At 60.9% G+C, this 19,419-nt stretch overlaps 1 protein-coding gene across 5 annotated transcripts; it reads left to right on the top strand.

Moving 5' to 3' along the window:
- Window positions 1-5,944: 5,944 nt before the first annotated feature.
- On the top strand, window positions 5,945-19,344 carry POLRMT (RNA polymerase mitochondrial). 5 transcript variants are annotated; one of them, XM_036847477.1, is made up of 21 exons: window positions 5,945-6,067; window positions 6,588-6,791; window positions 8,802-9,421; window positions 11,604-11,734; window positions 11,835-12,027; window positions 13,261-13,413; window positions 13,615-13,779; window positions 14,092-14,247; window positions 14,474-14,698; window positions 14,901-15,707; window positions 16,057-16,179; window positions 16,428-16,640; window positions 16,885-17,064; window positions 17,302-17,388; window positions 17,473-17,586; window positions 17,677-17,729; window positions 17,845-17,943; window positions 18,686-18,758; window positions 18,911-19,002; window positions 19,089-19,150; window positions 19,244-19,344. In XM_036847477.1, exons 1-21 carry the CDS (start codon window positions 5,980-5,982, stop codon window positions 19,291-19,293), a joined length of 3,888 nt encoding a protein of 1,295 aa, XP_036703372.1. In that variant the 5' UTR covers window positions 5,945-5,979; the 3' UTR covers window positions 19,294-19,344. The 5 variants fall into 5 exon arrangements, with proteins under 5 accessions (XP_036703372.1, XP_036703374.1, XP_036703373.1 ...); XM_036847479.1 differs by having other exon boundaries at window positions 16,518-16,640; XM_036847478.1 differs by having other exon boundaries at window positions 13,264-13,413.
- The last annotated feature ends 75 nt before the right edge of the window (window positions 19,345-19,419 follow it).

Genomic DNA, 19,419 nt, shown 5'->3' on the forward strand with positions numbered 1-19,419 from the left:
GCCAGACACAGAGAAAGACAGAGACAAAGAGACAGGAGACTGAGAGGCAGAGATAGACAGAGACTAAGATGGAGGGACAGAGACTATGAGACTGCACAGGCGGAGATGGCTGAGACAGAGACAGAGACAGACAGATGTGTGAGAGACAGAGAGACAGGGAGAGACGGAGCTGCCCAGGGGTCAGAGGTTGGGACGGAAGTTCTGGCCCGAGTGCCTGTCCCTGCCAGTCAGGCCCCTGGGCAGGGAATGCCCCGGGGGGCTTGTCTACCCGTCCAACTGGCGCTTCCTGAGAGCCAGGCCCAGGGGGCATGCGGCTTCGCTGAGGGGTGGGCCTGGGGGACAGTGTGGGTGGAGGAGCAGGTGAACTGTTGGAGCATGCTGTGCACACAGGTGTCGGGCAGGAAGGTGGCCGATGGGAGGATGGACATTTGGGCATGTCCGCGGCCAGCTGATGGGGACCGGGATGATGACCAAGGCCAGCACCCCGTCCCCAGCATCCGTCTCTGCAGGTCCAAGGTGGTAGGAATGGGGCCGCACTGTTTACACCCACACCTGCTCATCATTTACAGACACACCCACCCAGTGCCCAGGGCCCTGCGAGGTGAATGCAGTAAACCTTCACAGGCTCAGAGCCAAGCGACATCATTGACAGGTGGGGAAGCCAAGGCCCAAGAGGGGCAGGGATTTCCCCAAGGCCCCACACAGGACACATCCCAGGGCTCCCTGCGTTTTGGCTCCTGGCGGCTCAGTTCTACAGCCATGGATGCAGGCGACACCTTTAAATAGCACCGGGGTGAGGACAAAGTGACAACCCTGCCCTGATGGACTGCTGGGGGGCCAACCGGTCCAGCCGGACGGTGTCGCCGGGATGCCTTCCTGGTGGCTCCAGAGATTCCCTGATCCCTCTTCCTGGCCCCAGGAGGGCCACGCAGGGGGTGTGGCAGACATCCAAGCCCAGGACCCCAGGACTGAGATGGGAGTCCAGCCCGGACTGTCTCCCCACACTCAGAGCCCTGAGGCCAGCACCCAGGGGACTGGCCTGCAGGCATCACCTCCCCAAGCCTTGCCTCCTCCTGTGGAAAATAGGCCTGGAGAGGGAAGGCTGGAAGGATGGAATGAGATAATCCACGACCTCACTGGGTGCTCGGAATAACACCTCCATGTCCTGCCAGCTAGAAACTTGGTCTTCCCTTCCTAGACTGTCCCCACCCCACCTGCCAGGAGGACAAGATCCAGGGCCCTGTATGACTGGAGGGGACCCACGCCTGGGAAAACAGCTGCGCCCCAGGTGCTTTTCACAACAGCTTCACTGAAATATAATTCACATGCCACCCAGTTCACCCAGGAAACTGTGCAATTAGTGCTTTCAGTACAGAGTTGTCAACGCTTACCTCTGTCTAGTTCCAGAACATTCCATCACCCCAAAGAGAAGCCCCGTCCCCATCAGCAGTTGCCCTCATCCCCTCCCCAGCCCCTGACAACCACGAATCTACTCTCTGTCTCTGTGGATTTGCCTGTTCTGGACGTTTCGCATCAATGGACTCACACCCTTTGTGTCCTTCTGTGTTTGGCTTCTCTCACTGAGCATTGTGTTCAACTTCCATCCATATTGTATCAAATGTCAATGCTTCACCACTTCGCATGGTTGAGTGATGCTCCCGTGTGTGGAGGGACCATATTCTGTTCATCCATCATCCATTGATGGACACGTGGTTGTTGCTGCCTTTTGGCTGTCGTGAATCATGCTACTGTGGACGTGCGTGTACGAGTTTAAGTGTGAACATAAGTCGCCATTTCGCTCATGTATATACCCAGGAGTGGAACTGCTGGGTCACATGGTGATTCTATGGTTGGCTTTTTGAGGAGCTGCCAGAACGTCTTCCACAGCGGCTGCCCCATCTCACATTCTCACCAGCCATGCACGAGGGCTCCAGTGTTCCCACCTCTTCACCAGCAGCTGTGATTGGCCATCGTTTTGATTGCAGCCATCCTAGTTGGGTACAGCGGTATCTCGCTGTGGTTTTCTGGAAGACGTCAAGCCTACAGACAAGTTGTGAAAACAGCACAATGAATGCCCTGTTCCGGGAGTCCCCAATTCTACATATTATTATTATTATTTTAATATTTATTTATTTATTTATTTATGGCCGTGTTGGGTCTTCGTTTCTGTGTGGGGGCTTTCTCTAGTTGTGGCAAGCGGGGGCCACTCTTCATCGCGGTGCGCGGGCCTCTCACTATCACGGCCTCTCTTGTTGTGGAGCACAGGCTCCAGACGTGCAGGCTCAGTAACTGTGGCTCACGGGCCCAGCTGCTCCGTGGCATGTGGGATCTTCCCAGACCAGGGCTCGAACCCGTGTCCCCTGCATTGGCAGGCAGATTCTCAACCACTGCGCCACCAGGGAAGACCCCTACATATTATTTTTGATTTCCATCAGCTGGAGGATGGGTAAATACACTGCAGCAAACTCACGGGGGAGTACTATGCAGCCACGAAAAAGAGTAACCCACTGAATACACAACAACGTGGATGATTCTCAGACAGAATGAGGAGAAGCAGTCAGACACGATAGAGGTCCATCTATGGGACATTCTGGAAAACCAACCCATGTGTGAACTGTCCGATGGGTGTAGCCCTCAGGGGCAATGATAGGGGACGTGAGGGGGTTTCAGGGGCTGGGTGTTCTTTGGAACACCCCTGTGTCCTGGAAAATTAATTGAACTGTATTCTTTCTTTTTTTTTGGCCGCGCCCACACGGCCTGTGGGATCTTAGTTCCCTGAGCAGGGATGGAACCACGCCCCCTGCATTGGATATGCAGAGTCTTAACCACTGGACCACCAGGGAAGTCCCGTGAACTGTATTCTTGATGTGTGCACTGTTCATGTTCTACCTGAAAAATACACACGTGTGGTCTTTTTATGTACGTGAGTATTTGAGAGGCAGCCTCAGAAATGGTCGGACGAGTATTTTTTTTTTTTTTTTTTTTGACTGTGCCATACGGCTGGGGATCACATTTCACCGACCAGGGATCGAACCCAGACCCTTGGCAGGGAAATCGCGGAGTCTTAACCGCTGGACCGCCAGGGAATTCCCGGACGAGTCTTCTAATGGCAAGGTGCTCCGTCATAGCCAAGTGGCAACCTCATCCCTCATCCACGCTCAAATGCCCCCTCTTTTCACCGTTATGTCCTTGAATACCTTTTTTTCTCATCCCAAACCTGGGTAGGGCACATGCAGTGCCTTCTGTTCTCTGTCTCTGTGATTGGCTGAATAAAGGCCCACAAAGATGTGTCCACATTCTAATCCCCAGAACCTGTGAATCTGACCTTATTTGGATAAAGAGTCTTGGCAGCTGCCATTACATTAAGATTTTCAAATGAGATCATCCTAGGCGCCCTAAATGCAGTCACAAGTACCCTTATGAGAGACACAGACACGGAGGAGAGGCCACGTGAAGGCGAAGGCAGAGACGGGAGGGACACGGCCACAAGCCCAGGATGCCTGGAGCCCCAGAAGCTGGAAGAAGCGGTAAGGACCCTCCCTGGGAGCCTCCGGATGGGGCACGGCTCTGTCCACACCCTGATTTCATCCTAGTGATACTAATTTTGGATGTCTTGTCTCCAGAAATATGAGAGAATTAATTTTTGTTGTTAGGGCACCAAGTTTGTGGTCGTTTGTTACGGTGGCCCCAGGAATCTGATGCCATGTCTTTCCATCTAGAGAGCATTCCTTGCCTTCCTCAACACGTCTTCTTTTTTTTTTATTAATTTTTTATTGGAGTATAATTGATTTACAATGCTGTGTTAGTTTCAGGTGTAGAGCAAACTGAATCAGCTATGCATATACATATATCCACTCTTTTCTAGATTCTTTTCCCGTATAGGTCATTACAGAGTACTGAGTAGAGTTCCCTGTGCTACACGGTAGGTCCTTACTAGTTATCTGTTTTATATATGGTAGTGTGTGTATCTCCATCCCAATCTCCCAGTTTATCCCTCCCCACCCCCCAACACTTTTGAAGTCTCACAGAATGTCCCACAGCCTAAGTTCATCTGAACGTCTCTTGGTTCAATTTGGGTGAAAAGTTTTGGGGAAGAACCCAGCACACGTGAACAGCTTCTGAAACATAGTCTTGCCCAAACCCCAACGTCTTGACGCCATGACCCCCTCTTAAGGACATCTGTCTCCACTTGTCTCATGTGTTATTCATATTTTCATGCTTAAGTTTTACAAGGAAATTTGATATCCCCATCAGGAGTGGAAAACCAGTGCCATACATTGACACATTGACAATAAGCTGTAAGAAGAAATACAAAGAGAAGAGACCATGTGACAAAAGTCTCCGATTGGCAGGACCCCAGCCCGGGAGCTGAGACAGGGGTAACACACAGGTGGCACCAAGCGAGACCGCTTGTGTTTGAGCAGGGACTGAAAGGAGAATGGCTTCCTCACCGCCAAGATCCAGGATCCAGCTCTTGGGGAGATACTAGTTTAGGGAATCTGATGTCCCAGAGAGTAGAAGAGGAAACTGAGGCAAAAGAATTTAGAAGTCTTGGCTTCCAGCCCAGGCTCCTGGCTCTGCCAGACTGCGGGGATACGAGGGGATGTCTCTAGGTCTTGGGGGGGCCAGGGCCAGCTGATTCAGTGACCCCCTCCCCCACCAGGCCAGGAAGGACACCCTAGGTGTGAGCCAGGTCTGAGGTCACGGCCCCCCAGGGCATCTTGGGGTGGATTGGGGCGGGTTCGGGAGGATGCTGCTGTCTGTTGAAAACATTCCCAGCTGGTGGCATCACAGTGCACAGGCCCGCGTGGGCAGCTGCGTCTGGAATGTGCTGTCGAGAGGCGTCCAGACCTAGGAGTCTGGCCCTTCCAGAGTACAGGTCCGGCCTCCACTCTGGGTAGTGGGGAGACTGAAGTCTGAGCAACTGGGGACAGGTGGCAGCTTGAGCTGAGGCCCCTAAGGCCCACCGTGGTCTGGCCCCTGAGCACCCTTCCACCTTTGCCTCTGCTTCCTCTCTCCCAAACACTGCTCGAATTCCAACTTTCCACAGTTATTCCTGCCTCTCAGGGCCTTTGCACTCGCTTTGATTGCTGCCTGGAGCGCAGTTACACCATGTGTGCCTATTCTCATCCTTCACATACCAGCCAATCCCAGAGCAGACGCTCCCTCCCCTGACCTCAGTTTCCCCAACTGAATGATAAGGTGAGGCATGCCTTCCAGGTCTGATTCTAAAGTTTTGGCCCTGCTTACTCCTGAGTGGGATCTCCCTGGAGACCAGGGCTGAGATGCTCCAGGCTCCAGGGATTATTTCATTCCACTTGTCATCAGATCAACTTAGTTAGAGGTGAGTCTGCGCTCTCTGCCCCACTCCGTCCCTGGCCTTGGGAACTAGTGGGTAAACTGAGGCCAGAAAGAGTGAATGAGGGAAATGTCCAGGAAACACGATGACCCAGCTGACCGTTGGCTCTGCGACTTTGAGTCAGACGGATGTGGGCCTTCATTCCAGTCTCTCTAACATTTGTGCTGTGTGTCTTTGGGGAACTTGATTGACCTCTCTGAACCTCAGCTTCCTCCACAATAAACCGGAGATAGTAATAGTTCCCTCCCCAGAGCTATCTTTGGATCAATGAAGATCGCGGATAGGAATCTCTAAATTGCAGAACGCTGTCCTAATTATTTGGCGACTATTCCTTAAACAACAACAACAACAAAACCCAGGTTCCGGGTCCTCCCAAAGATGGCTTAGATTCTCGCAGTGTTGCCCAAGCAACGGCTCTGTCCCGCCCCGCCTCCACAGCGAACAGCCAATCAGAGGGCGCCACCGGCGCATGCCCCCCGCCTCCGGCGCCCCGCTGCCCCCTGGGAATTGTGGTTCTGTCGGCGCTCTCCAGGCGCGTGGTCCCTTCGCGGCCGCCGTAGGCCTTAGGACTACAACTCCCGGCGGGCGCGGGCGGCGCGGTGGTCCCGCGTGCTGGCAGCATGTCTGCCGTGCGCTGGGGCCGCGGCGCGGCGGGGTTCGGGAGGGCCCTGTGGCCGGCGGGCGCCCCCGGCCTCCTGGCCGAGGAAGGTAATGAAGGGGAGTCCCGGGACCGCTGCCCTGCCCCCCCACCCGCGGCCGTGACCTTTGGCTTCTCGACCCTCGGGATCCAGCTCCCTCCGACCTTTGCCCTTTGCCCTTGGGAGTTCTGGGGAACCCAGTGACTCGACGCAGCTTTCACTCGTCCTTGGCCCACTCTCCGGACAGGAGTCGGTGGGGCACTTTGATCTTCGACCCTTGATTTCTTTTGGAGCCCCATGACCCACTACTTACGGTTTAGGGTTTTTAACCTTTGAATTGTCTGTGCCTTAGTTCGACGAACATTTTATCCTCCACCCCACGCCCCAGTTTTCTTTTTTCCTTTGCCCGTGGTGTCCCCTTCACTTTTGTCCTGTTAGTTTCTTTCCAGTGTGAGACCGGTGACCACTGACAGTTCCCACTGCCTTTAGGGTTCCTTTGCCCCGGATCCTGCGATTCCTGACCCTGTGAGGGCCCTCCCTCCCCCACCCCTGATGCCCGCCTCCTTCAGCCTCCCTGGTCTCTCCTGCAGGGGGCCTTGGTGGCGTCTGGGGCCGTAAGAGGAGCTCGACTGCCAGCCCTTGTGAGCAGGACCGCCGGAAGGACTGGGGCCATGCCGAGCTGCTGGAGGGTGAGCCTGACCCCCGAGGTCTGGGGCCTGAAGCCCCTTCCTCACTGTCCCCCCCGTCGGCAGCGCTGCTGGGAGCCGCCTCCCTGGTTCCCCACAGTGACCCCGGTGAGAAGGGATGTCAGTCTGTAAGGTGGGGTGACTCATGGGGTCCCGCTCTCTGGTGGTCCGAGGGCCCCCACGGTGAAGCGAGTGCTGTACACAGCGAGCTCTTGTAGTTCCCTCGTCCCAGCAGGGGCTCCCCCTTTCCAGATGAGACAGTTGAGGCCCAGATCTGTGGCTGGAGAGACTGGCTCAAGGCCACACACCGCTGCACGTGCAGAGCTGGGCTTTGAGCTGTGACTTGACCAAGCTCAGTGGTCCTGGCTCAGCTTCCTGGGCTTGGGTGCATGATGGGGTCTAGTTGTGGTCATTGTCACCTGGGACGGACAGCGAGGTCCTGGCGGCCTCTGTAGCAAGTGGGGGGCATCTGTCCTTCTCGCCACCTCACTGTCCTCTCCTTCCCAGACGTCCAGTGCCTCCTGCTTCCCCTCCTGTCCCTCGTCCAGTGTGTGTCCCCCAGCCAGGAGTGGGGTGGGGGAGGCTTTGAAAAACACCTAATTTCAGAAAACCCCAAACACACAGAAGTGAAGCCACAGGTCCCACGCGCTTCAAGAGCAACCTTCTTTCGTTTCTCACCCATCTCATTATTTTAAAGCTAAGCCCAGGGTCTGGAAATCTGAATCACTTCATCTCACTCCCCAGCCTTGAACCGTCCAACTGTTTCCTCTCTCACAGAATAATCTCCAGACCCCCACTGAGAGCCATAGACCTCCGGGCCTTTGCCTACCTCCTCGGCTTCTGGCATCAGGAGCTTTGCACCTGCTTGTCCCGGGTCACCCCCCAGGTGGCTCAGATGCGGCCGCCTCCGAGGGAAACCTGTGCCCACATCCGGCTTCTGCCTCGTGTCCTGCCCCACGCTTTGCCGCCAGACAGTCTCCCGCACGTGCAGAAAGGGTCTGCTGAGTCTCCGGTCACTGGGGCCAGGGCCGCACCTGTGTTTCTGCTCTGGGCCAGCTCTCTCTGGGGCCGATGTTGTAGTGAGACAGGCGCAGGCAGGAGATGGATACCCTTGGTCCTCACGTTCGTGGATTCTGTGTTTGCAAAGTCTCCTACCAGCTGAACTTGTAACCCCAAAGCCAATGCATGCCTTCCCAGCTGAGGTGGAGCTGGGCGACTCCCTGTCAACAGGCGTCCTTTTCAGGGTGTATCTGGTGCCACGTTTTTGCATTTTGTGCTGTTTGTTGGTGGTTCTGCAGTTTAAAATGGCCCCAGGCGTGGTGCTGGGGTGCTGTCTAGTTTCCTCAGCTCAAGGGGGCTGTGACGTGCCTTTTGTAGAAAATCTGCGTGTTCGACAAGCTTTGTTGAGGAATGAGTTGTAGAAGTATTGGCTGTGAGTTCAATGTTAGTGAATCAGCAGTACACAGGAAATAAGATATCTCAGATGAGAACTCACAAAACAGGGTTATGTGTGGACCTGTTGGTGGAAATGTGACCATGGGCTCTCAGGAGCCCCGTGTTTGCCTGGGAGTGGTGGTTCCCTGTTCACCAGCTCAGTGGCCTGAAACTCTGTAGAACAGAACTGCCCCAGGTCCTGAGAGCTGACTGTCGGTGAAGTGGCACAGGGCAGCGGCGGGCTGTGAATTGTCTGTGTGTGTGGGGGGATAATGGCACGTGCAAAGGCCCTGAGGCCATTACAGATGGAGTGGGGGTGGGAGGTGCAGGGAGGCGCCGGCACCCGGGTGGATTTTGAAGGCAGAGCCCTGAGGAGGCGCTCACGGGCTGCATGTAGAGGGGGAGAGTCGCAGACGACCTGTGACTTTTGGTCGGGCTGGGAAGGACAGAGCTTGGGGGCGTGGGGGAGGACGCAGAGAGGCAGGTTGTGGGCAACACCGGGAGCCTGTTCGGGACGTTGGGTTCGAGTGGCTCGGGTGGATGGGTGCTGGTTGGGTGGGCGGGGCGTGCGTGGCCGACGAGGTAAGTCTAGGGACGTTTGCGGTGGTCAGCAGACACACAGGGCTGAGGTCTCTCGCCTCCTGGGCAGCGGGGTCCCCTGACGTCTCGCCCTCTGCCCCACAGTGCTCAAGGCGCGGGTGCGGCAGCTGCAGGCCGAGGGCGTGGCAGAGGTGACGGTGAAGAGGGTGGCCAAGAGGGTGGCCGTGGCTCGAGCCCCGGAGGCTGGCGGCGCCCAGCCACCCAGGCAGGCCCAGGCAGGGGCCGAGGGGGCCGCCCCCATGCTCAGCAGCCGCTGGGCGCAGAAACTGGACGACGATCAGCGGCTGATGGAGAGGCGCAAGCAGCGGCTGGAGGGGAAGCTGCAGAAGCACGTGGAGAAGGTGGCCTGGCAAAAGCAGCTGCGCTCGGAGCCCCGGCTGCTTAGCAGGAAGCTGGCGAGCCAGCTGCAGCACTGGGAGCAGGGGGCGCCCCGGAGCCCGTGGGAGGAGCAGCTGGCGCAGCTGCTGCAGGAGGCCCCGCAGGGGCGGAGCGGCGAGGCGGCGGCGGCCCCGGCGGACAGAGGCCCCGAGTCGCGGCTGGAGGGCCAGCGGCAGAGGCTCCTGTCCTTCTTTGAGTGCTGCCTGCTCACGGGCAACCTGCCCCTGGCCCACCACGTGCTGGTCACCCACCACAGCAAGTCCCAGCAGCAGCGGCTGCTCACACTCTCCATGTACAACATGGTCATGCTCGGCTGGGCTCGCCAGGTGAGTGGCTGGGCCCCGGGAGCGAGTGCCCCGGGGCCAGAGGCAGAAGCCAACTTGGGGGCACTTAGATTCGAACCCTTGTCTTTTAGCCCCAGGGCTCAGGCCTTTGTCTTTTATTGTTTTAATAATTCTTTAGGCTTGTCGATTATGAGTCACACGTGGCCTTCAAAGCAAAGTGGGAAAATGACCAAAAGAGCAGGAAGAAGCTGTGCTCTGGTTCAGAGCATTTCCTTCTGGTTACTTGACCACGGCTCTGGTGTGAGGGGCGCTGCAGACCCTTCTTGGGGCTGCGACCTCAGTGCTTTCCATCTACCTTGTTCTTGTCTTGAGTTTCCTAGGTCGGATCCTTCTTTTTAATGCAGACATTCACAGCTGTGAATTTCCCTCTGGGAACAGCTTTAGCTGCTTCCCTCTCCCACGTTTTCTGTTTTCTCCTGCGATTTCTCCTCTGACCCGTGGCTGCTTAGGAGAGTTGCTTAAGTGCCCTTGCGGTGAAAACTTCCCCAACACCCTCCCTCCCGTGGGTCTGTGACCTCATTTGAGGAGCAGCAGAGAAAGCGTTAGTGCCGGGCAAACAAGGGAAACAGCTGTGTGAAGACACAGGTGCAACTCGCTAAGGCAGGTTGGCGGCAGGGACTTCGCTGTGCTGACTTACGCACAGAACGCGGCCCAGAGCCGCCTGATAGCGCTGGGAGTCTTCCAGGGGCTCCAGAGCGACAGTCACAGGGAGCTTCTTGCCTGCATTGTCTTTGCAGGAGGGCACTCAGTTCCCAGGAGTTAGTCTGCCTTCCCAGGTCTCTGGTTTCCGGCGTCCCCCCCACAAAGGGTCCTGTTACGGCAGCATATTTCTGATTAGATGAGCTTCCTGGGGCTGCTGAACAAATGAACACAAACCGGGAGGCTTAAAGCAGCAGAAGTTTGTTTTCTTTTAGTCCCAGCGGCCAGACGTCCGAGGTCAGGGCGTGGCAGGGCCCCACTCCCTCTGGAGGCTCCAGGGGAGGGTGCTTCGCGCCTCTGCCAGCTCCTGGGTCTGCGATGTCCCTTGGGCTGTGGCCGCGTCCCTCTGATCTCTGCCTCAGTGGTCACACGGGCTCCTCCAGTGTGACCTCATCCTAACGGCACCTGCAGGGACCCTGTTTCCAAATAAGGCCCTTTTCTGAGGTTCCAGGTGGATGTGAGTTTTGGGGGCCCTAGGCAGCCAGCCTATATCGAGCAGGCCTGGCTGCCACCCAGACCTGAGTTTAGTCCCGTTCTGCCGTGTGCTCCCCGTGGCCACACCCCTCCCTTCCCTCTGCGCCTCGGGTTTCCCATCTTGGGAGGAGTGAGGGCTGTAATCCAGGGCTCCAACCCCATGTGTGTGTGTGTTTAACACTGTGAAGGTTCGAATGCATGTTTTCATGGTGGTAGTGACATTACTGTTGAGTTTTTTTTTTTTTTTCTTTTAATAAAAGTTGTTTCCACTTTTTATTTATTTGGCTGCATCAGGTCTTAGTTGTGGCTCGCGGGATCTAGAGTGCAGGCTCGGTAGTTGTGGCGCACGGGCTTAGTTGCTCCGTGGCATGTGGGATCTTCCCGGACCAGGGATCGAACCCGTGTCCCCTGCATTGGCAGGCGGATTCTTAATCACTGCGCCACCAGGGAAGTACTCCTACTGTGAGTTTTTAGAGGTAGGATAGATGGGCTGAATCTAGACCAGCAGCGTCCAGTAGACCTTTCTGTGACGTTGCCAGTGTTCTTCATCTGCTCCAGCCTCCTGTTGCTGCTGAACCGAGTATTTAATTTAAACTAAGCTAAGTGGCCGGTATGGTTGGTGACTACCGGACTGATCGCCCCCCCTTCCCCCCGCACCCCGGGCCGTGCAGACAAGCACCTAGGACCCAGTTGCTGGCACGTGGTCTGGGGTGGCAGCATCTCTCAGACAGGGTGCAGGACACATGGCGGGGTGCTGGGAATGCCTCTCTCTGGAAGGGTCTGTGGCATCTCTCCTGAGCCACCAGTGGGCTGGAGGAAAAACCGCAGGGGAAGGTAGCGGGGAGACCTGTGTGGAGGAAGGAGGCCCGGTCGTCGGGAAACTGGGTAGAGGAGCAGGTGGGCAGCAGGGAGCACTGTGGGCCGAGCTGGGGCCTCCCTTCCGCCCACACCCGGCCCCCCCACAGGCCCTCACCCCGCTTGGTTCCCCCAGGGCTCCTTCAAAGAGCTGATGTACGTGTTCTTCATGCTGAAAGATGCCGGCCTCGCCCCGGACCTGCGGTCCTACGCGGCTGCCCTGCAGTGCATGGGGCGCCTGGACCAGGATGCTGGCACCATCCGAAGGTGGGTGGGTCGGTGTGGGGTGGCCTGGCTGAGCTGGGGGCTGGGATCCCTGGGGCTCCCCAGGCACCGGCGCTGTGAGCCGGGTGTGTGTGCCCTGCAGGTGCCTGAAGCAGATGGCGCAGGACGGGCTACAGCTGCAGGGGCTCTTCACGGCTGTGCCGCTGAGCGCCGAGGAGCGGGCTGAGCTCCTGCGGGCTGTGCGCAAGGCCAAGCCCGCCTTCACCCCCCCGCGGCCGCCCGTGCCCCCGCCCCAGGTCAACACCTCGCCGCTGCTCCGGGAGATCTACGCCAAGGTGAGCTGGGGCCTGTGGCCTGGCACCTGCCGGGAGCGGGGGGCCGGGGGGGAGGTGTTGTCTCCGGGCGCCTCAGCCCCTCCCCGTCTCTCTTGGCGGGGTCGGCCCCACCCAACCCCATGCTGGCGGGAGGGAGGCTGTTGTGGGGGGCCCACGCTGCACCGTCCTCGGTTTCCACGTGGCAATGCAGCCGTGGGCCGAGCGTCGGGGTGTCGCAGGGCCTGTGTGCCCTCCCTAAATAAGACTGGACAGCTAACTCCGCAGGCGGCAGGCAGCGGGCGAGGCCGCATCGCCTCCCAGGGTGGAGTAGAGCATGACACCTTGAGGCACTGGGTTTTTTCTTTTTACTGGGACATAATTCTCCTATTCTACAGTTCACCTTTTAAAGTGTAATTCAGTATTTTTTTTTTTTTTTAGTACGTTGATCTCTATGTAATTCCAGAACATTCCATTATCCCAAAAGGAAGCCCGTCCCCATCAGCAGTCAGTCCCCATCCCCACCCCCACCCCCCCCGCACCAGCCCCTGACAACCACTAGCCACTAACTCTCTGTGGATCTGCCTGTTCTGGACGTTTCCAATCAATGGAATCACACCCTGTGTGTCCTTCTGTGTCTGGCTTCTCTCACTGAGCATCGTGTTCTCAGGGTCCATCCACGCTATAGCGAGTGTCAGGGCTTCACCCCTTCTCAGGGTTGAGTGATGTTCCCGTGTGTGGAGGGACCACACTGTGTTTATCTATCATCTGTTGATGGACACTTCGGTCGTTTCTAGTTTTTAAGCATCGTGAACTGTGCTGCTGTGGCTGTGGACAGGTCTTTGTGTAGATGTATATTTTGGATTCTCAGTGTGTTGGGTTTTGCTATTTTTAATTTATCTATTTTTGGAAGGGTCACATGTTCACACAGTTGCAAGTTTAAAGAGAAAACAGCAGCATCCGGGGACTTGCACTGTCTTGCTGGGTGTCCTGCCCGCCTGGCAAGGCCAGCAGATGCGGTTACACCAGCATCGTTGTCTCACTGTCCTGGGCCCTGCTCTCCCCCCAGCGTTAAGGATGGATGATTTTCAGGAGACTTGGGAAAATGACTGTGATTCTGCCATGGGGGCGGGTGGGGGTCCTGGCACGTGTAGGGTGGGCAGCTGCTCTTCTTGACCTCGGGTGTGGGTGGAACCCTGGGGGACTCAGGTCGAGAGGTCAGGCACCGGGACCTCACCACCAGCCTGTTGCCACCAGCAGGACCCCACTGTGTCCTACCCGAGGCTGCACTTGTCCCTGAAGGAGCTGCAGGGCCTCTTCCGACAGCAGCTTCGCGTGGAGATGGCCACCACTGTCACCGTGGAGTCCGTGGAGAAGGTTCCACTGCTGACCAAGGAGGTCCTGCATGCGGTAAGGGGCTGGGGGGTGGTCCGCTCCGGCCGAGCTGGGCGTCCCCTGCCTGGGCAGGGTCGCGTGGGGGAGGCCGGCTGCACGGCACCCCCCCACCCCACCCCCACTGAGCCAGGCACTGCCAGGCGCAGGGCTGGGGCCTCGCGGGCTGCAGGGTTGGGTGGGCACGGTGATGACTCCTTGTGTACCCCCTCCCCCCAGCGGAAGACCCTGGCAGGCTTGCGCACCCGATGGAGGACGGCGCTGTACCGGGAGCTGCAAGAGACCAAGGAGAGCGAGGCCCACGCTGCTCGAGAAGGCCGCCTCTCACTCTTCCCGTACCTGTGCCTGCTCAGCGAGAAGGAGATTGTGGGGATGCTGCTGCAGGTGCGCACGGGGCCCGGGGGAGGGGCTGCTGGGGGTGTGCCTGTGGGGTCCACATGGAGTGCACGGGGCCGGGGGGAGGGGCTGCTGGGGGTGTGCCTGTGGGGTCCACATGGAGCGCACGGGGCCGGGGGGAGGGGCTGCTGGGGGTGTGCCTGTGGGGTCCACATGGAGCGCGGGGCCGGGGGGAGGGGCTGCTGGGGGTGTGCCTGTGGGGTCCACATGGAGTGCACGGGGCCGGGGGGAGGGGCTGCTGGGGGTGTGCCTGTGGGGTCCACATGGAGCGCGGGGCTCATGGCGCTCGCTGCCCTCCAGACCCTGCAGGCGCTGCCCGCGCAAGGAGAGTCACTTCTCTTCCTGGCGCACGAGCTGGGTCTGCGTGTCTTCAAGAGGAAGCAGCTCAGAAACGAGGTGCAGGAACTGGAGCAGCGCTACTCCAAGTACCTGCACCTGCTGGCCTCCGACACCCAGGTGAGGCCCAGGACGCCTGGGTGGGGAAACCCAGGCGTTGAGCGGAGGTCCCCTCCCCTCTCTCCTCTCCCCTTTCCTGAGGCGACCAGATTTGCCCCCAGACTCCACCTCATTTTCCTCACCTAGCCCTGGGATAGCAGTCAGCTCACCCCTCCCTGGGGGTGGGCAGAGGTCTCCAGCTCTGCACCCAGACCCTCATCCCCCTGAGCCACCCTCCCGCTTGCAGGTGGCGGAGCCATGCCTGCCACGGCAGCATTGGGAGGCACTGGGGGTGCCTGAGGCCCCCCACGAGCAGCCCTGGCCCATGTCAGTGGTGGTGCAGCTGGGAAAGCAGCTGGCGGAGGTGCTGGTGCGGGCCGCGCAGATGCCCAGCAGCCTGGCAGCGCCCCGGAGCCCAGGCACGCTCATCCCTGTGCTCTACCACGTGTACTCCTTCCGCAGCTTCCGCCAGGTGGGCCACTGTGGGGACGGGCCTGCGAGGAGGCCGCGGGCTCCTGGTGGTGCAGGGCCCCTGGGCCATGGTGGGATCCTGCCAGAATTCTGCTGTGGCCCTGGACCTGGTCTCAGGGTCGGGGCATCTGAGGGGACCCCCGGGCCCTCCTCCACTGCCTTTGGGGCAGCCCCCGAACCTTCTCCGCCTGCCCCGCCCCCAGATCGGGATCCTGAAGCCTCACCCGGCCTTCACGCAGCTGCTGGAGACGGCGGCAGAGCGCACACTGACCTTTGAGTCGACGGACGTGCCCATGCTGTGCCCACCGCTGCCCTGGACGTCGCCCCACTCGGGTGCCTTCCTGCTGAGCCCCACCAAGATGATGCGCTCTGTGGAGGGCAGCCAGCAGCACCAGCTCCTGCTGGAGCGCTGCCCGCCTGCCGAGCTGCACGGTGCCCTGGATGCCCTCACCCAGCTGGGCAACTGCGCCTGGCGGGTCAACGGGCGCATACTGGACCTGGTGCTGGAGCTCTTCACTGACAAGGGCTGCCCTCGCCTGGGTGTGCCCGCCCCGCCCTCCGAGGCCCCCCGGCCACCCGAGGGCCGTCAGGCTCCCAAGGGCTGCTTGCTGCCCGAGGTCTCGCCTGCCGAAAAGGCTGAGATGCGGCGGGAGCTGGCCCGGCGCCTGAAGGTGGCACGGGAGATGCAGAGCCTGCGCGCCGATGCACTGTACCGCCTGTCGCTGGCCCAGCACCTGCGGCACCGCGTCTTTTGGCTGCCGCACAACATGGACTTCCGCGGCCGGACCTATCCCTGCTCACCGCATTTCAACCACCTGGGCAGTGACCTGGCCCGCGCACTGCTGGAGTTCGCCCAGGGCCGCCCACTCGGCCCCCACGGCCTCAACTGGCTCAAGATACACCTGGTCAACCTCACAGGGCTCAAGAAGCGCGAGTCGCTGCAGGCACGCCGGGACTATGCGGACGAGCTGATGGAGGACATCCTAGACTCGGCGGACCGGCCCATGACGGTGGGTGGCGTGGGGAGGACAGCGGCTGGGCCCTGACCCCTGACCCCTGACCGCTCTCCTGGCCGCCGTGGCGCCCACCTCAGACCCATGCAGGCACCCCCCACCCCCTGCTTCTTCCCAGGCACCCTTCTGCTTGTCTTTCCCTCTGTCCTGGGCCATCGGCAGCCTCCCATGCCACAATAGGCCTCCCTCCAGGCTGACCCCTCCCTGGTCTATCACTCCTGTCCTCTCTCCACGCCATTCAGGGCCTCCCGGTGTCCCCACGCCACCTGGGCCCGCCCAGGAAGTGCCCCCAGGCTGGCTCTGACCCCACCGGGCCTGGCCTCACCCAGCCCGCTGCTTCCTGCAGGGCCGCAAGTGGTGGATGGAGGCAGACGAGCCCTGGCAAGCCTTGGCCTGCTGCATGGAGGTCGCCCAGGCGGTGCGTGCCCCCGACCCCACCGCCTATGTCTCCCACTTCCCGGTTCACCAGGTGAGCTGAGCTGGGGGACTCCGGTGTGGGGCGTGCCCGGCCCTTGTGGGCGCCTGCCACAGGTGTCTCGCTCGGGTTGAGGTGCCGAGGGATGGCACGGGTGCCCGGCACCTGCCCATCCCACTCTGACAGGCTGGTGTTCCCACGGTGAGCAGCTTGTGCAGACACGCCCCCCCCCCCCCGCCCTTTCTGTGCCTCGGTTCCGCTTTGTGGGTGCTGATGCCCGCCTGTCATTGTGGGAGGTCCAGGGAGCACCCCGTGAGCCGAGCTGGGGAAGCCTGGAGCTCGCCTTGCCCCGCCCCTCGCTCCCTGCTCCTCACCCTCCACCCGTCGCCCAGGATGGCTCCTGTAACGGCCTGCAGCACTACGCCGCCCTGGGCCGGGACAGCGTGGGGGCCGCCTCCGTCAACCTGTTGCCCTTGGACCTGCCGCAGGACGTGTACAGTGAGGTGGCTGCACAGGTGCGCACCCACCCCGCCCCCGCTTGTTCTTATCCCCCAGACCCACCCGGGTCTGTCTTTTGAACATCTGGGTGCTGTGGACCCCACTGCCACGGCCGCCAACTGTCACGTGACCCGGCAGTCAGGCAGGGTTCCTGGGGGACGTGTCGGGGGGCGATGGTGAGGTCCACGGGAAGAGAAGGCGCCTCGGGGTGGGTGGCTTCGGGGTGGGCAGGGCCCTGCCCACTGACCCCCGCTCCTCCAGGTGGAGGTGTTCCGCAGGCAGGACGCCGAACAGGGTGTGCGGGTGGCCCAGGTGCTGGAGGGTTTCATCAGCCGCAAGGTGGTCAAGCAGACGGTGATGACCGTCGTGTACGGGGTCACCCGCTACGGGGGCCGCCTGCAGATCGAGAAGCGCCTCCGGGAGATCCACGACTTCCCCCAGGTGCGCGGGGCCGAGACTCCAGATCCTGCCGGCCACTGTCCGGTAGCAGGTGGCCGCTGGGCAGCAGGCGGTCCTGACACAGGGTCTTGTCTCTGCCCACCGTGGGGTCCTCCAGCGGGGTCCATGGGAGCGAGCCCCCCCCCCCCTCAGAGTGTGCGAGGTCACTGGCCCAGGGCCATCAGGCGTCGTGGCGGGAACCTGGGCCCCGCCCACGCCCTCCCCTCGCCCTCTCCCCAGGACTTCGTGTGGGAGGCTTCTCACTACCTCGTGCGCCAGGTGTTCAACAGCCTGCAGGAGATGTTCTCGGGCACCCGGTCCATCCAGGTGAGGCCTCATCTTCCCCCTGCCCCCGCCTCGGCCGTGGCTCCCCAGACCCGGCCCCCCTGAGCCCGGTGTCCATCCCTGCAGCGCTGGCTGACCGAGAGCGCCCGGCTCATCTCCCACACGGGCTCGGCCGTGGAGTGGGTCACGCCCCTGGGCATCCCAGTCATCCAGCCCTACCACCGTGACTCCAAGGTCATGGTATGTGCAGCCCCGCCCTTGCCCCGCCCCTGCCCCCGCTGCGCCAGGCAGGACTCAGCGCCCCCTGCCCCTACCGCCCCTACCCTGCAGATCAAAGGCGGGCTCCAGAGCCTCACCTTCAGCAGCAGCGTGGACACCAGCCAGTGAGTGCACGGGGGGCGGGCGGGCGGGGCCGGGGCGCCTGGGCCGGGAGGCCACTGGGGTCGGGCCGGGCCGGGCTGAGGCTCCAGAGTCCCCCACCTTGCACCCCGCCCCCAGGAAGCCCAATACGCTGAAGCAGAAGAACGGCTTCCCGCCCAACTTCATCCACTCGCTGGACTCCTCGCACATGATGCTCACGGCCCTGCACTGCTACAGGTGCACCAGGGCTGGGGACCCCGCGGTGGGTGCCGCCCGCTGGAGATGGGGTCAGGCGAGGACCGAAGCCGTGGGGGCCTGGGGTGCCTGGTGCCCCGGAGGCGACAGGCCGCGAGGCAGGGAGGGGTTGGGATGCGACTGACTGGGCGGGGGAGGGGCTCCAAGTGTGAAGCTGGCCCTCGGAGGGTCCCCGGGCCCGGCCTGCTGTGTGGCCTGCTCTTGATGTGTGTGGGCCTGCCGGGGCAGGCAGAGGTGTCTAGTTTCTCACGGTTCTGTTAGAAACGGCTGCTGCTGTGGGGGGGTGTGGCCGCACTGAGCCAGACTGCTGTGGGGGTTCTGTGTTCTGTGCCCCCCTGGGGTGGCTTGGGGACCCCTGGGATGGAGCCCTGTGGTGGAAGGGGGCCCAGCCTCAGCCACCCCCTACGGGAAGCTGAGAATCAGCTGGGTGGCAGTTGAGGGTAGGGTGGCAAAGAGGCTTCTTCCTAAGAGGAGAACTTGTCACTTGCCTGCTGAGGGGCACGTGTGGCGCACAGACAGCTGCTGGAGTGCGCGGGGGTGAGGGGCGAGAGGAGAGTGGGCGTCACTGGACAGTGGGCCCCCCCCCGGCTGAGCGGTGGGGAGGGGCTTGAGATGAGAGCTGGGCCAGTGCTGGGCCAGTGCTGGGCGGCGGGGGGGTGTGGATTGTGAGGGAGGAGACCTCAAGGCGTGGCCTCTCCACGGGGGCCCCTCACTGCTGCTGCAGGAAGGGCCTGACCTTCGTCTCGGTGCACGACTGCTTCTGGACCCACGCCGCTGACGTTGCGGTCATGAACCAGGTGCAGGCCCACCCCCACTAGGGCGGACACCCCCGGCTCTCGCGCCCCCAACCTCAACCCCTTCTGACCTGGGAAGCCTGGTCCCCCTGCCCCTTGGGCCTGGTTCCTGACTGCTGACGCCCCCCACCCCCCCACCCCCCCCCCCGCCGCAGGTCTGCCGTGAGCAGTTCGTCCGTCTGCACAGCCAGCCCATTCTCCACAACCTGTCCAGGTTCCTGATCAAGCGGTTCTGCTCTGACCCCAGGTGAGGCCCCCCCCAGCCCAGCACCGCAGTGGCCGCTCCCTCCCCAGGCCGCCCCGGCCTTACCCCCACCCCGCCTTTGCCTTCAGGACCTCCAAGAGCATCTGGGTCTCCAGGCTGATGGACACGCTGCTGTCTGTGCCCAAGGCAGGTGAGGCCCAGGGCTGGACGGCCCCTCACAGGGCTGGGGGCAGGGCCTTCCCCAGGGCCCGCCCCCAGCCTTCTGCTCTGCTCCGCTCCGCAGGGACCTTCAACCTGGAGCAGGTGAAGCACTCCACGTACTTCTTCAGCTGACGGCCAGTGCTGCCTCCCTGTACTTTAGTGTGAATAAAGGGTCTGTCACCACGTGGGGGCTGCTTGCCTCGGGGAGGGGCGGGCTGCGCGCTGGGTCCGGGCAGAGCGATCAGACGCGGCAGGCTG

This window comes from Balaenoptera musculus, chromosome 3 (genome assembly GCF_009873245.2).
Source record: "Balaenoptera musculus isolate JJ_BM4_2016_0621 chromosome 3, mBalMus1.pri.v3, whole genome shotgun sequence".
NCBI lineage: Eukaryota > Metazoa > Chordata > Mammalia > Artiodactyla > Balaenopteridae > Balaenoptera > Balaenoptera musculus.